Source organism: Myotis nattereri (genome assembly GCF_964212035.1).
Source record: "Myotis nattereri genome assembly, chromosome: 2".
NCBI classification, from domain to species: domain Eukaryota; kingdom Metazoa; phylum Chordata; class Mammalia; order Chiroptera; family Vespertilionidae; genus Myotis; species Myotis nattereri.
Window position 1 is genome coordinate 7,036,759 of NC_138076.1, and position 16,429 is coordinate 7,053,187.

A 16,429-nucleotide genomic window follows, 5' to 3' on the forward strand; every position below is an offset into this window, starting at 1 on the left:
CCAGCCTCCAGGCTTCGAGTTTCGAATAACCACCGGGCACCCAGTTGCCCTATGTGTTTGCCTCCGTCCTTCCTCCTTTTTCTCTCGGTGACACGGACAGACAACCTTCGTGTGTCGCCTGTGATCACCCCCAGGCCGGGCTCTGGGGCGGGCGGGGGAGTGACCTCCGTGCGCGGGGAGAGCGCTCTGGGCCCAGCCTCCTTTATTTCCTCGGAAACCAGAGTTTCTGGAATTCAGGACACGAAGAAAGACTTCTGTGCCCGGCCTTTCTCTGAGAGGCCTGACGAGCTCCAGAGAAAGGGGCTGTGCGAGTGTTTACAGGTTTATCAGACTGTGCCCGAGGCTCGCCCACTGCCAGGCGTGCTGACAGTCAGTAAAGAGCACTTGAAGCGCCAGCGGGAGTGGCCGCACTTGGCCCGATCGGCGAGGGCCATGACTTGAAAAGCGCAGCGCATGATTTAAAAAGACAAAGCCCTTCACGGAGCCCAGGTCCCCTGGCATTTGCACTGGGGGCAGCAGCAGGTGTGTCCTGCTCCCCTGAGCTGCCGGAACAGTGGATTTGAGCAGAGAAAGGGCAATGTTGCCCATTTGTCTCCCCATCAGTGATTAGAATGAGAAGTCAGGTCTGCACCCACCCTGTAGAAAAGACTGATTCTAAGACTTTAATTCAAAACACGTTCATTCTAGAAACCAGAACAGTTTGAAGCAAATGGAATTTGATAGGCACTCAAAGATGAGATTTGTATCTCATGGGAAAAGCTAGAATGGATCGCCAAACTTCGAACTATTTGGTTCTTGTGTCCCTAAAACAAAATATGTACACAAATTTAAGTTTGATTTCCTGTGACCATAATACTCTTACATGTCGTACAAAACCTGTTTGCTTCTATATTGAATTTTGCTTGTAACTATTAGTGGCACACACAATGGAAATCAACCTAAGTATTACTTAAATAGGTTAAAGAGTTTGATGATCATTAAACATCAAAAGTGGGAAATCCCCCTCTGAATGAGATATGGGGACTTTTTCAAATAGTGTATGTATTCGTGGATGAATATTACTTATTTACAAGAGCAAAGCAAGATGCAGCATCCACTCTATTCCTCTTCCCTTTATTATAAACATCAGAGGTCTTGGGACAAAAGGAGCAGGTGGAAAGGGAAGGATGTTTTTAGAACTGTGCCATTCGATTATGTGAAATCCTTAGAACTCAGATTTCAAAAATCACATCGTGATCTGTTTCCAGAAAGTGTGTGCCACGGTCTACAAGCTGTCAGTTCCACCCCATGTCCTCTTCAGTTTTAGTGAAAGCAGGGAATTGGCACCTGCCTGCTTTATTGATGTTCTCTTTGCAGTCATGCAGCCCTTCTGAGATGAAAATGATTCTTGGACGCCAGCTGGGGTGGGTGATGCGGGCACTGAACAAAAGTGTATTCCCTTCCTCTTGATCAGCATATTTCAGAACCATGACCAGCCTTCGCACGGCATTTCTTAACTCCACACTCTGACCTGGATAGAAATACGTGTAAGGTGAGGAAAGACACGAACCCTCGCCTTGGACTCATGGTGTCTTGAATAAAGGAGGCTTTGTCAACAAAAACACTTCAAAGCGTGTCTTTGGCCCCTGGGAGCTTCGTGCTCCCCGCCAGGGTGCCTCGGAAGGTCCTGGGTGTGCAGGAGGCATGTCTTTATGTGCAAAGGAAGTCCATATGTGGGAGTTGTTGAAGTTCTAGAAAGCAGTGCCCTTACAACAGTCTACCGCTCTCCTCACGGCACGTCGCCATGCAGGCTTCATCTGTCAGCGTGCGACTCCACTCGTTTGAGGACTCCTGGACCAATGGCCTCCATGACCCTTGAACTCTGAGATTCTACGGTGTTATGATTAGTGAGGCGTTCTCATTGGAGGAAAAAACCAATCATTATAACTACTGCCGCCCTACTCAAGCACATGCAATCAACCTTGGTTCTTTTTTTTTTTTTCTTAACAAATGAAAAAGGGCCACCTGTTAAATTAGCTGTGGGACTTGTTGAATAAGGAGATACACTTATTCACAACAGTGGGCAGGCATATTTCAGTGAGAAAGATTTTAACCTCTCCAAATCAGTAGCTGGAGGAACCCACAAAGCAATACCCTGACACTCTACAAGTTGGAACTTGATTGCTGTTTTCCAAGCTTGATGGTTTGGGTGGAAATTCTGTGGCTTGCATGTTCATGCTCACCAGCTCTCAGAGCACAGGTATGCCACCAAAGCCACTAAAAACCGGTATGGCGGCAACAGACATTATCAACCCCACAGAGCACATGCAATCACATTGGCTTTAGATAATAACAATAGACTTGTTAATAGCAGTAAAGTATGATAATAGCCTTAGAAATATATGAACTTGAATGTGTTCAAATATGAACCATTTCCATATGTAATTATGATTTGTGTACTAACAGATCTTAGTGGGGAAAAAGAACTAATACTCCAGTATTTTAAAAATATTTTCATGTGGAAGTCAACCACAAGACAGAACTTACTAGGAGTCTCTTACAAGTTATAGCACAAAGAATATGATGTTACGGTATTCATGGTTGTTTTCATTTCACAACACTGGTCATTTCCTCACAATAAAAACAGTTATAACTCGGTCCTAAAGTTAAGGTTAAGCAGATGTTTCTGTTTGGTTTAATGGGTGAATATGTCTGATTTCATGTGAAATAGACAAATGTAAAGCTTAGTAGTTTAAAATAACACTTTTGTTGTAATAAAAGGCGAGGATTATTCTTACGACTATATAGAACACACATAGTTCTGGCATCAGGTAGACCTTGACATGATTCTTGACTCTACCACACACTTGAGCCACATAATTTTTTTCTCTGAGCCTTAATTTGCTCAGCTCAAAATAACATCAACCTCATAGCGTTTTTTGAAATTTCAAACAGATAATAGAGGCGAAACCATTGGGGATGTTGTAGGTTCTCGGTACAGGTTACTTTGACTTCTCTTCTCCCTCCTCCACCATTTCTGTAGAGGCTGATTTATGACACGTGCAGGTGCCTGTGCAGAAGCATGTACAGCGAAAAGCAGGATCCAAAATTTCATATTTTGTATGAGCAGAGGAAGCTATCTGGTTAGATAGGAAGCGGCCATCTCTGGTCTGCGTGGTAGAATTATATTCTCTATCTTTTTATTAATTATATGTCCTGATTGAGCTAGCATGGATATGTATAACTATTGTAAGAGAAATCTTTAAAATTTTAGTGAGTGATGCATAATGTATAATCTTTGAGTTGATACATGAAAAATTACGATTCCTATAACCCAATTTTTACTCCTGTTCCCTAGAGAATTTTATATTACGAAGTTAGTTCAAGATAAACAGACCCTGATAGCTAAGGAGTTGTTCACTGCCAGGATTATGGACATCGAGGGGAAAGAGAGAGGAGGTGTCGGTATAAATAATGTATTTTTATTAAACTTTCCTGGGCAACCCTTCCCCCTGCCTCTACCTGGCCATCAGCAGCTGCATCCTAACTGGCTCTCCACTCCCAGGCTCCCCAACTGCTGCCTTCAGTGTCCTCAGAGCAGTGACTCCCTTTCCCCTTTAGCCTGGTCACACCTTTAACAAGTCTCCTTTCACTCCAGCTCTCCTTCGCAGCTGGTGATCCAGGGCACAGTCGTCCAGGCAGAAAACCATCCCAACATTTCCTAGTAATAGCCTCTCCCTCGAACTTCACATGCATCTGTCTATGTGAATGTGTTGTGATCCTCATGGCCATAAACTAGAGTTCAACATGCTCATGGGTGATCGCACGGCATGTTCCTTAGTAATACTGAATTCTGTTTCTCGTGATTATACACACGCACATACCCCCCCCACACACACACACGCATACACACAACACAGGAACAAGCAAGTGCTTTTGGGGCATTGAAATACAATGTACTCATGTTAATTCTACTTGAAGTATCTCTTTTTAAAACATGACATTATAGGCATAGTAGTATAATGCTAGTAAATATATTTGTATTTTTACCTGCAGGAAAAAGGGTAAAATAACACTATGGATAGAGATGAAAATACAACATACAAAAAAGTCACTCGCATGAAGAATAAAGACCCAGTTCTGTAACCTGGCCTTCCAGGCCCTCACAAGCTGCTGCCCTTCTCCTTCCAGCCTGACTTCTCATTCCTCCCGTGACAAACCATCTCGGTCTCCCACTCCTGCAGAACTACCGCGGGCCCAGCACTCGGTGTAATATAATCCTCACGGTGGTCCTGCGATTGCATCACTGTCCCCATTTTACAGACGAGGTTTAGCATCTTCCTTCAGGTCACACAGCTGGTTAGTGAGAGAGCAAGGACTCAAACCCAGGTTTGTCTGACTCCAAAACCGGTTTTCCCAACTGTTGTAGCCACACGGATCCCTGTCTTCAGTAGCAGCTTGACCTGTGCCATGTGACTAGTCTTTATGCGCACTGTAATTCAGAAATCGTGTCCCACATGACCTTCAAAGGTGACCTAGGACTTAACTCATCTGTGCCATCTCTCGGCCTCCAGTCCACGGTGCTATCACCTCCTCTGGCCCTTAATCATATGCTACTTTAGATTGTCATCTATTTGTGGGTGTTGTCTCCCCAACCAGGCAACCAGGTGCTTACTGGCAGGAGCCCTGGAAGGCTGCGTAGACTCTTGGACTATATTCCCTCCTGTCACCTGCAGTTCTGCGTCCCTCGTGGACACTCAGAACCTCGGCGTGACAGTAATACTCTTCACAAACAGTCAGAGGACTTTCTGGCGCCATTAAACTAAGATCGCTCAGAACTCTCTGATTGACACTGAGGCCTCTAACTGTTGAATGAACCATTTCTCTGGAGGCCCTTATGTAACAGGTATTGTCTAATATGATGTAATATCGGAAATAACCATCAGATTAATGTTTCAAGAGATAAACTTAATTGTGAGTCAATTTTGTGACTTTAAAAGGACTGAATTGCCCAGCTGGTGCTGCTCAGTGGTTGATCATCAACCCAGGAACCAAAAGGTCACCCACCAGTTTGATTCCCAGTCAGGGCACATGCCCGGGTTGCGGGCTCCATTCCCAGTGGGGGGCATGCAGGAAGCAGCCAATCAATAATGTTCCTCTCTCTCATGGATGTTTCCATCTCTCTATCCCTCTCCCTCCCTCTCTCTAAAAATCAATAAAAACCTATTTTAAAAAATAAAAAGTAAAAGGACTGAATCAACAGAGGATCATCTGCCCAGTTTCATTCTGTTCCTTCACAGCCCCTTTCTGAATGAGAGACGGTGTGGTTTTATTTCCGTTTAAGGAAAATCACAAAACCACCTCTATCAGCAATCCCCTGAGAATAACTGAGAAAGAACCTCAGCGAGGAGGGGAGGACTTATGTAAAAGAGGACTCGGATCTGTCTCCGAAAACCCGGCTTGCAGAGGAGGGGAGATTCCGACAGCCGAGCCTTTGTTCCTACAGGTTGAAGGTCACAGGGAGGGATAATCAAGTGCACCTGCTAAGGCTGAACGTGCATTTGAGGTGAGGGTCAAAAGAAAGAGGGAAAGTTGTAGCAGCTTACATCAGAAACTCTAAGAATTCAAACCTACACCTCCTTCCCTTCCCCTCCCCATGGTCTTCCCACACGCCACCCCCCCTTGTCTGTTTGCCTTCCAGCATCTGATTTCTCACTCAATCTAATAAATAGTTGAGAGGGAACTACTTGAATCAGTGCCATTGATTGGTTCTGTTGTTTGCTTAAGGATTGATTTGAAAATCTCCATAATCCATTCCGCCTTAATTTACACTTCAGTATGTTTAGAATGACTGATCACTACCAGGCTTAATCTCTCCCAAGAAATAGCAAGACATATCATTTGCAAGATAATTATGTTTGAAGTGATCAAGAAACACTGTAGGTGTGGAAACAGTTTCCGTAATAGGCATACCTTGGGGGAAGTCAGAGGATTTTGTCTTAAGTACCTTCAGGAATGTGTTGGTTGAACTCACAGCATCTAACCAGAAAGCTTTTAAAGTGAACGTTATATGAGAGTATTTCATTATGCGAGGACGATGAACTGTGGGAGCGTCGCGCGCAGAGAACTTTTTGGAAGGCAGGCTGTTTGTGTTCTGTTGCCGCTTTAATTTTTTGTCCTTTGCTGGATCTCTTCCATTCAGGAAAATTGGGCGGATTCACGCAAGAAAATAACACCATAGATTCCGGAGAACTTGATATCGGCCGAAGAGCGATTCAAGAGGTGCCTCCCGGTGTCTTCTGGAGGTCACAGCTCTTTATTGATCAGCCACAGTTTCTGAAATTCAATATCTCTCTTCAGAAGGATGCATTGATTGGAGTGTATGGCCGAAAAGGCTTGCCACCTTCCCATACTCAGGTAAAAGTAGGCTTTGTTGTCAATAGGATGGAACTGCCCGTGTGCATTTTTAAAGTTATTCTGTTTCTTCACTTGAGCTGTTTCACTGTTTGACCACTTTTGTATTGATCCTTTACGGTGAGAAGAATTTCGGATGTAGGGTACACGTGTCTTGAGGTTTTTGAATTAGTAGGAAGAACACCATTTTCTCCCTGGCTTGCTTTAACCGTTATTGATTGATTAAAATGTACCAAAATTTGTGAGCAACTTAATGAATATTGAACATCAGCTCAGCACCTAGTAAAACACCAGGGGTTTTTCAAGTGTTTTACAAAGATTCTATGGTACTTTGGGGTGATCTTATTCCTTTCATGTAATAGATGCATTACATTTTTATTTCAAACATGTATTGATTCTATTGAAAATATATTACTTTTTTCTTTTTTTTTTTTACTTTATGCCAGATTTGCTCTTAGTAAAGGAATTATTGGGACATAAACATAAATACCATGATATGAATTTCATCAACTCAAGCCATGATTTCTCATCGACACATGATGAACAATGAAATAAAGAGGCAAACAAGCTTCATAGATGACCAAGGATGATCACATGTTTGAGTGTGATACTCAAAACCATTCAAACATTCGTATATCATAGACTCAAAGAACCTTGAAGTCTGTTTGCTTGCATGAAGATCCCTTCACAATAATGGTCACAGATAGGCACTATCAGTAATTACACAGGCTTGATCATAATCTAATATTGGGTCTGGAGAATGAAACAACCCGGTCGTTTGGGGGAGCAAGGTGGAGGGTCTCGGGGTGCCATTGAAACAAGCCCCCACAGAAGGGTGGGATGTGGAAGATTGTATTGGCGTGGAGTTGCATTTCTCGTGTCCAAAGTCCCTGTCCCTTAAGCCAGGCCTGGAAAGGGTGCAGCTGGGGTTCCAGCAGAGCCAGGCACAGGCCAGGGGCCAGAGCTTCCGTTCCATGTTGCAGCCAGTGTGGTTCAGCATTCGGGCCAGAGGAAAGCCCATTAGTCCGGGTGTGGAGCCCCCCATGGCCGTGTGCCACGTGGGCACAAGGGAGAGCTCCCCTGCCACAGGAGTCCCAAGAGGGAGAAGAGAGGGAAATTCGGGAGTTTTAATATTCAGGGTTCCAGAGCTTGCATTGGCCACACCCATCCTGGCCAATTACCTGTTCCCAGGGGTGATTGACAGACGAGCACTTTCCCAGGTCACTCAGACCTTACTGGGCAAGTGTCTGTCTGGTCTTCCTTTTCCTCCTTGGCTGTTAAATAATAACCCGGTCATTACAACAGCATCAGTGGTCTGTAAGTGGGAAACTGCGGTTCAAAGGAGGGCCCACTATGTCTAAGAGAAATTATTTAAAGTACCATAAATAGGAGCTCAGACTCTTCCCAAGATCAACTGTTCTGTTAGTAAACACAGGAATTCCCAAAATGTAATAGATGGTTAATGAAAATTGACAGTTGGATGAACTTAAAGTTATGCTTGATAGTTTTTCACCCATGGAATTTCATGCTGCGTTTAATTGGACTTATGAAATGAAGACTGGAAGATTTTCATATACTCTTTATATTATGTAACTTTGTGAGAAAGGCTTTTTCTATAACAGAAATTTAAAATAGGAAATTATAAAGAAAAGTTGATCGTACACTATTAAAAATTACATATTTTTTAAAAGGTGACCAACAATATTTGAACACACTTTCTCTGATGTCATTATGGCTCAGGGAAGATGTCATATACATACATAAATACATAGTTGTAAAATTTTTGAATATCATGCTTTGGTGTATTCATTTTTCTGATTTAACATTTTTCCAAATCTAAATGATTAAAGTAAATGTCTTTGATCCTTAGACATAAAAGACTTCCTATTGTATATTAGTATTTAATTTTAAATTTTAAACTACATTTGACTCCCCTTATAGGCGACACTAACGAGGATGTAATAACCAGGTTTTCTCAAATGGAAGGGGGCCTCTGAACTTCACTTGTAACAGATAGATTGAATGTATAGCAATACTAGAGGCCCGATGCATGAAATTCGTTCAAGGAGCTCGGCCTTTGCAGCCTCAGTGGCTGCCTCAGCCCTCATAGTCCCGGCTTCATTCAGAAGGTTGTCTAGACCATTGTTCAGCTGTTCGGCTGGATAGTCTAATTAGCATATTCGCTTTTATTATTATAGATTTCAGCGAGATAGAAAAAAAAATAACATTTTAACCATTGGAACCACATACATGACCAAGGTATTTTATAACTCAAGACACATACCTATAAGTTCATCAAGAACACAACAGTGAGCATGTAACCTATAAATTCCAAAAATAATTTCTAAAAATGATTTTCTACATGTCATGCCTTTCAAAGGTTTATTCAAAGATGTAGGGTGGACTCTTTGCAAGTGACATGTACCTGTAAGACTAGAGAAGAAAAAGGTGCAGTTTCAGGTTTCTCATCATCCTTCTGGTATTTAAACACAATATGCAAATGTCTACTTTCTCTCCTACCACATGCATGGGTTTAAGTAGGTTACACGCTTTCTGAAGCCCCACTGTTATTAGAGTTCCTTTCTCTGGTTTATTCGAGATCAGCAGAGCCAACATCTATTTCTGACTTCGGTGTTTAATCATGAAATATGCTATAAAGCAGCCCAAATTGAACATTTCTCTGTTTCTGGGGAACACGAAATAAATCAGCCTGAAGGAATGAAAAGTGGCCACTCAGGAGAGTTGCTTGAGTGTTGAAGGTCTTTGTGGTCCTTTAGGAGACTGTCCATGTGATTGCTGCTGAGGAATCCATGGGCTTCCTTCTCCCTGAAGTCCAGTTCGCGCTCCTGGCGGCCGGAGCCCAAGGAGGCAATCTAATGCCCTTCAATTGGTAGTGCCCTGTCTCGTTTAGGTGCGTTTACATGAAGGCTGGTGTGGAGTGGGTGCTGGAGACCTGGGTTCCAAGCACACACCTCCACCCACCTTTTGACCTTGTGGCCTGGAACAAGTCACTTACCATCTCTGCGCCTTGGGATCTCCCTGTGACGTGAAAGGAGCAGGTCAGATGGTCCTGAAATCGCTTCCTCTTCTCTAGTCCAGAGAGCTGCAGCGAGACCAGGCCGCCACCACCCGCGGCTGATTTGAGAACACAGTCAAGTAGTCAGAGGTTTTGAGTTCTCTGCATTATAATAACTGAATTGAGTTAAGCCCGTGGACAGCCTGTTCAAACAATGAGCCACCAAGATACCTTTATCAGGTATAAGCGCCGTCTTCATAATCGCTCCCTGAAGTGGTGGAACTGAATCTTGTCCTAAGAGTAGCATAAGATCTTAAGACTCACCTGCACAAAAAAAAAAATCCTTGTCTCCATGTCCTGAACAGGTATACACACAAACCTCAGCCTCTCAAGGTGGCCCATAAGTGATTGCTTTGCGGCCTCAGAACAAAGGTTATTAAATATTTCCATTCTATACAATGTGTTTACTTTCTGTAGAAATGATTTTAGCACTGAGTAGGGAATTTGTCTTTGGGTGGTTGAATAACCGCCTGAAATGCGTGAACTGTGCCGACGGAAGGGCCTGGAACTGAGCAGATACTCAACACCTGTGAGCTACTCCCACCACCACCACCCTCACACCTGGCACTCCAGCCTCACCCTGCTGTTCATAGTGTGATACCCACAGTGGTATTTTCTGTGATAAAGGTGATCATTATCAGTAAGGGTTTGAGTTAAAACCCAGAATTTTCTCCCTTTCTGTTTTTTTATCTACTGTGCTTAATGTCAGTGGACAAGATGTTTCTATGAAATGGGGCCAGGACGAGATAGCTGTTTCTGCCTGTGCCACGCTGATCAGATATTTCAACCTGAGGAGGAATGAATGGCTTACTTGAGCTAGAAGCACCTTTGAAAAGTGCCAAATTTCCCTCTGATAATTTTGGAATTTTTGGAATACAATTCTGGTGAATTTTTTGCAGGTCAAATAGCCACACTAGTCTTTGTGTTAATCTTTGTTAAGATATAAATGCACACAAAAAATTTTTAATGTTAATTAAGTTATAGCTTTTTTATATTTCTCACAGTTAAACTGTACAGCCTTACTACACAGAAAGATGCTTTTGTATTAAAGTAAAATCTTTACTGAGTCAGAAACTGAATTAGATATTCTAAATTCTGTTCAATAGTGACAGGAGGGTCTGTGATCAGCACAGTGTTTAACTGTGACTCTCAGAATCGCAGCAACTGATTTTATTCCTGTTTGATTGCATTAAGGGATTCATGTAATAACCATTTTTTCAAAGTAGAACACTGATGAAATTCCATTTAAGGAGTAGATCTGAAAGTGGAATTTTAATAGCTCACAGGCACAGCACTGTGGCCGTAATGACTGGTATAGATAGTCCTGGAGTGTACTTACACAGAAGCACCTGCCTCCGGAATAAAATGGAAGTAGGTAGGAGGTTCTAGAAACTCAATCCCTCTGCTTTTAAGAAAATCCCTCTGCTTTTAAGACACTTATCTAGCAAGTTTATTAAAACCATGTTAGAAAGTCCTTGTGAGGCCTTCCAAAGTCACGGCATTGTCTCGGGTTACACAGTGTTACCCCCCACACCCCCTACTGCTCCTTATCATTAAGTTCTCCAGTTAAATCCCAGCTACCCGATGTCCATGATGAATCTTGCTAACACAGAAGTTAAGTGTAATGCTGAGTGACATAATCATAGCATAGCTGGGCCGTCCCTTCAGAAGCCCTTCATTGTGTATTTTTGTTTTACTTTTTATTTTGTTAATCCTCACCGGAGGATATGTTTTTCATTGATTTTTAGAGACAGTAGAAGGGAGAGAGAGAGAGAGAGAGAGAGAGAGAGAAACATCAATGTGAGAGACATCTATTGTTTGCCTCCCACATGCACCCCAACCAGGGCAGGGAATCGAACCTGCAACCCAGGTACATGCCCTTGACCAGGAATCAAATCCGTGACCCTTCAGTGCACTCTAACCACTGAGAAACACCAGCCAGGGCAATTTTTTTTTTTAATTTTTTATTTAGATGTAAAGGCATATTGTTACATGTTTTTGATCAAACCATAGCCATAACCACCGTCAGCACCCATGCGTGTCTCCGTGATGCTTGGGTGGTTGTGTTGGGTCACTGAGATGGGTGACATGTGGGGGAGAACAAGTCGAAGCTCTGAGAAGGTGCCCTTGAGTTCACGGCCCAGCTCAGCCACTTTGTGCCCAACATGTACCCTGCCCACGCTCCTGAAGTCTCCCTCTCCTTCCCTCTCCCTCTGTGGGGTGTAACATTCACGCCTTCCCGGGGGGGGGGGGGGGTTACAGAGGAAGTGTTCCAGGGTGCTTGTCACTCTGTGTGAGCTAGGACCCCTTGAGGTTGTCGCGTGGCCTAAGGGAAATGAGGCCGTTGGGTGTGGCATGTGGTAGATTTGTGTTCCGAGCCCCAAACTGCCTACAGTGTCAACGTGTGTATCAGCCAGATGAACCACATAAATGTGGGAGCCCTGGGGCCCCATCAGGAAAAGCATGCACCGGCCGGTGTGACTCGGCGGTTGAGTGTCAACCCAGGAAGCAAGAGGTCCTGGGGTTCGATTTCCAGTCGGGGCACATGCCAGGGTTTTGTCTCGATCCCCAGTGGGGGGCGTGCAGGAGGCAGCCGACCGCTGCTTCTCTCTCATGGATGCTTCTATCCCTCTATCCCTCTTCCCCTCTCTCTCTAAAATCATAAAAACATATTTTTTAAAGTGTTTTGCAGTGTAAAGGCAACGCGTGCACATAGTAGGTAGTTTTCCCGTCTCTGTGGAGCTCTGCACGGAGCACCTGCCCCCGGACTTTTGTTCTAATGCCCTGCTTATTAGAGCAAAGGAGAACAGATTGAAGCGGAGAGAAGCAGCCACGATCGTAGTGTTTCTGACCCCGGAACCGTTCTGCTTGTCCCGTCCTCAGTACGACTTTGTCGAGCTCCTGGATGGCAGCAGGTTGATCGCGAGAGAGCGGAACCTTCTGGAATCAGAGCGAGCCGGGCGGCGGGCGCGGTCCGTGAGCCTCCACGAGGCCGGCTTCATCCAGTACCTGGATTCTGGCATCTGGCACCTGGCTTTCTACAACGACGGGAAGAACGCGGAGCAGGTGTCCTTTAACACCATCGTCATAGGTGAGGGCCTTGGGCACCCTTCCCAGGCCGCAGCCAAGCCCCGCGCTGGGTAGAAATGCGGTTGGCGTTGCCGACACGGAGTGGTTCCTGGGCTGCGGAAGCCGGCGGTTAGATGTGAGAAACATGTTTGAACTGTCCCTTTCTGAGTATGTGACAGACCGTTTGGCACCAGGAGGAGGGATTGTTTGGATGCCTCTGGAGGCGGCCTGGGCATCAGGTTAACCCCTGAGAACTCTGCCAGTGAGTGGCAGCCCTTGCCTCGCTATTTAAAAACTCAAGGATCTGCCCAGCTGGTGTGGCTCAGTGGTTGACCGTCGACCTGTGAACCAGGAGGTCACCGTTTGATTCCTGGTCGGGCCACATGCTCAGATTTCGGGCTTGATCCCCAGTGGGGGTCGTGCAGGAGGCAGCCAGTCAATGATTCTCTCTCCTCATTGATGTTTCTCTCTCGCTCCCCCTCCTGTCTTCTCTGAAATCAATAAAAGTGTATTTTTTTGTAGAGTCAGGAAATAAAAACTCTGGCTCACGCAGCCTGTTTTGGTTACGTGCAGCTAAAATTACCGAAGAGCCGCTGCTCACCTTGGGCCAGGGGCAGGCGACCCAACAAGCACGCCTCCTTTCTCTCTCCCTCAGAGTCCGTGGTGGAATGCCCCCGAAATTGCCATGGAAACGGAGAGTGTGTGTCTGGCACTTGCCATTGTTTCCCGGGATTTCTGGGTCCGGATTGTTCGAGAGGTATGCAAGTCCCGTTGTTTTTCCTTAAGCCTGTGTCCCTAAAGCCACCGAGCCGGGGGGGGGGGGGGTGGGGGCGCGGGGGGGGGGGAGCTGGCACCCCTGTCCCGGCCCCGCTGCCTCTCGCTGCAGGCCCGCCGGCCCGTGCACCATTGACATGTCGTGTCCTGTCCCCCAGCAGCCTGCCCCGTGCTGTGCAGCGGCAACGGGCAGTACTCCAAGGGCCGCTGCCTGTGCTTCAGCGGCTGGAAGGGCACCGAGTGCGACGTGCCCACCACGCAGTGCATCGACCCGCAGTGCGGGGGCCGCGGCATCTGCATCATGGGCTCCTGTGCCTGCAACTCGGGGTACAAAGGCGAGAACTGCGAGGAAGGTAAACACGTCTGTGCGTGCCGGCGTCCATGGTCACCCTCCTGAAAAGAAACAGATGAAACGCGTGACCTTCACGGTGGCCGACAAATCCTTCCGTTTGCCTCCTTATGAAAGTCCGTTTGATTTCCATACTTGGGGAGGCGCTGTTTTTTTTTCAGCGTGTGAGCTGATAGAACAAATACCAGAGGGCCCCTTAGCTCTTTCTCAATCGTGTGAATAACTTTTTCTTGTAACGCTGAGAAAGCAAGCAAACATTTGTGCCTAGGAGCCAAGAGCAGCCTGTTGTATGAGTGGGGTTTTTTACAGATTTTCACATTGATGCCAGTGTTTACATGGGGCATGTGGCATCTCTAGAAAGATATAGCTAGTGAACAAAGTGACTGTGGAACCGAATAACGAGTGAACGAAAGGACGGGGTCGTGGGTTGTCCCACACTGTGTGTAATGGCGAGAGTCGGATGCTCCACTGAGAAGTGCAGTCGAAGTGTTTTTTCAAAAAGCAGAAAAACACCATTTCTGGTCCTCAGTCACATTGATTTTATAGATCCACACACACAGAGTAATACAATTAAGTCCCCGGAATTAAATTTTCAGGCCATTGACCCTACAAGTGTAAAGTTCTATGGAGTCCAATTGCTAAATTAAAAGTCGTCATCTAAAGCACATTAAAGTGGATGAAGAGAGAGAGTGTGCCACTCAAACGGTCCGAGGGGCCATACAGCAGCCAGCACTCGATGGCCGTGGGTCAGGTCAGCCAGCCCAGGGTTGTTACCGAGAAGCCAATGCGTGTGACTCCCCGAGGAGGCAGGACAGCGAGCAGTGGGCCGAAGTCCCAGAGCAGGTGTGAGCGATTCATGAAAACTACAGGTCCTCGAGAGGCTCGCTTCCCTGAGGGGTGTGCCTCTCCATGCTTTATGGGATGACGCTTTGCGTTTTCAGCAACGAGTTCTGGAAAATGGCAGGCATATGTTAGAGGGTCCAAAATGTTTATCTAAATTAGGTTGGGATTTCATTCTTTATGTTGCACGCCCTATGTATGATGCCTTCTGGATCGGTCACCGAATTGTCCTCTGCTCTTGACACCAGCTGACTGTCTCGACCCTGGCTGTTCGAACCACGGTGTGTGCATCCATGGCGAGTGCCACTGCAACCCAGGCTGGGGCGGAAGCAACTGTGAGATCCTGAAGACCATGTGTCCGGACCAGTGCTCCGGGCACGGGACGTACCTTCAGGAAAGCGGCTCCTGCACCTGTGATCCTAACTGGACCGGCCCAGACTGCTCAAATGGTGAGGTCCCTAAATGCAGCACAATGGCGGGCTTATGATGGCTTAGCCAAAGCTTCAGATGCTGTAGTTTTTTAAAATATACTTTTATCAACTTCCGAGAGAAAGGGAGAGAAAGAGAAAGAGAGAGAGAGAGAGACATCAATGATGAGAAAGAATGGTTGATCGGCTGCCTCCTGCACACCCCCTACTGAGGATTAAGCCAGCAACCCGGGCATTTGCCCTGACCAGGAATCAAACCGTGACCTCCTGGTTTATAGGTCGACGCTCAACCACTGAGCCATACTGGCTGGGCTGAGATACAGTAATTTTTAAAACGCACTTATTGAATTTAATATAGATTTTTATTAAAGTGATTGTTCATAGAAATAAATATTAAACATAATGAAAGTTGTTGTCTTATAAAAAGGAAAGAAACAGGCTTAGTAGTTTGTCATTAAAATTTCTTCTGTAGCAACATCGTAAAGAATAATCTTCGCTTCTGGAAAGCACTCTCAAGGCCTGTGTACAGCGTGGGGATCTAAGCACATGATCTCATAATGAAGAATCCGCCCTTAAAAATTATTTGACAACCTAAGGCTAAACATGGTCACAGTAAAGGGTATACACCTGTAGGTGTTTTGATGTACAGAATGGCTCAACACTGAGTATTTAATTATAACACTGGCGTATCTCGGAGCTATTGTGGGTTCAGCTCCAGACCACTGCCATAATGCAAATATCACAATAAAACAGGTTATAATCTTTGGTGGCGGAAGATCCTGCCTTCAGTGTGTAAAAAAATGCAGCATCCGTGAAGCGCAATACAATGAGGTCTGCCTGTAAATCTGGTTATAACAGAAATGGCAGGCAGTCATTTCATCCAATCAGTCAGGTTCTTGGTGAGCGCCCGCTGTGTGCCTGGCACTGTGCTGGGCCGACAGGGACAAATGGGTAATAAATCAGTCCTGCCCTCTGGCGGGGGGACTTTCAGATGTTTGACCTGAGTGACCTACAGTCTTAGCTACCTGTTTACTGTGACCTCATGTACATATTCGTGCATATGCTCACATCCCTGAAGGAAAAGCTTTCCAACAGCGTACACACACTGATACTTTTTTACAAGCATATTCTGCTTTTTAAACTCTGATTGCAACCCATGACTTAATTTCATGGCCGCTCATGAGTCCCACCGTTCGGAAGGAGGCTGTTCTGGTCTAGAAAATGACCGTGTGAATTGCGGAACTAAGAGGAACACACAGGAAACGCATAGAAACGAGTGCGTTCGAGCTCATTGAGTTTCACGTGGAAAGATGTGCGAAATTCAGTCAACACCCAGAGGAATGGTGCCTTGGTGCCCACTGAGAGTTCTCAGAGAGACTTTTACTAATGTGTCTTCCTTTTTTTAAAGGTTGTTGTGAGTGTAGGGATGGGGAAGCATATTTTTTTGACTCAGGAAAAATATTACAAAGTCCATAAGAGCCTGGCCTCTGAAATCAGGGC

General features: G+C 45.4%; 1 protein-coding gene across 1 annotated transcript in view; it reads left to right on the forward strand.

Annotated features, from left to right (window-relative positions):
• The window catches only part of TENM3 (teneurin transmembrane protein 3), a 571,505-nt gene that overhangs the window by 462,790 nt on the left and 92,286 nt on the right, over positions 1–16,429 (forward strand). Inside the window, exons 7-11 of the mRNA XM_081084077.1 lie at positions 6,182–6,396; positions 12,353–12,560; positions 13,194–13,295; positions 13,471–13,665; positions 14,750–14,950. Coding sequence (XP_080940203.1) covers positions 6,182–6,396; positions 12,353–12,560; positions 13,194–13,295; positions 13,471–13,665; positions 14,750–14,950 — 921 coding nt within the window. The remainder of the gene's footprint in view (positions 1–6,181; positions 6,397–12,352; positions 12,561–13,193; positions 13,296–13,470; positions 13,666–14,749; positions 14,951–16,429) is intronic.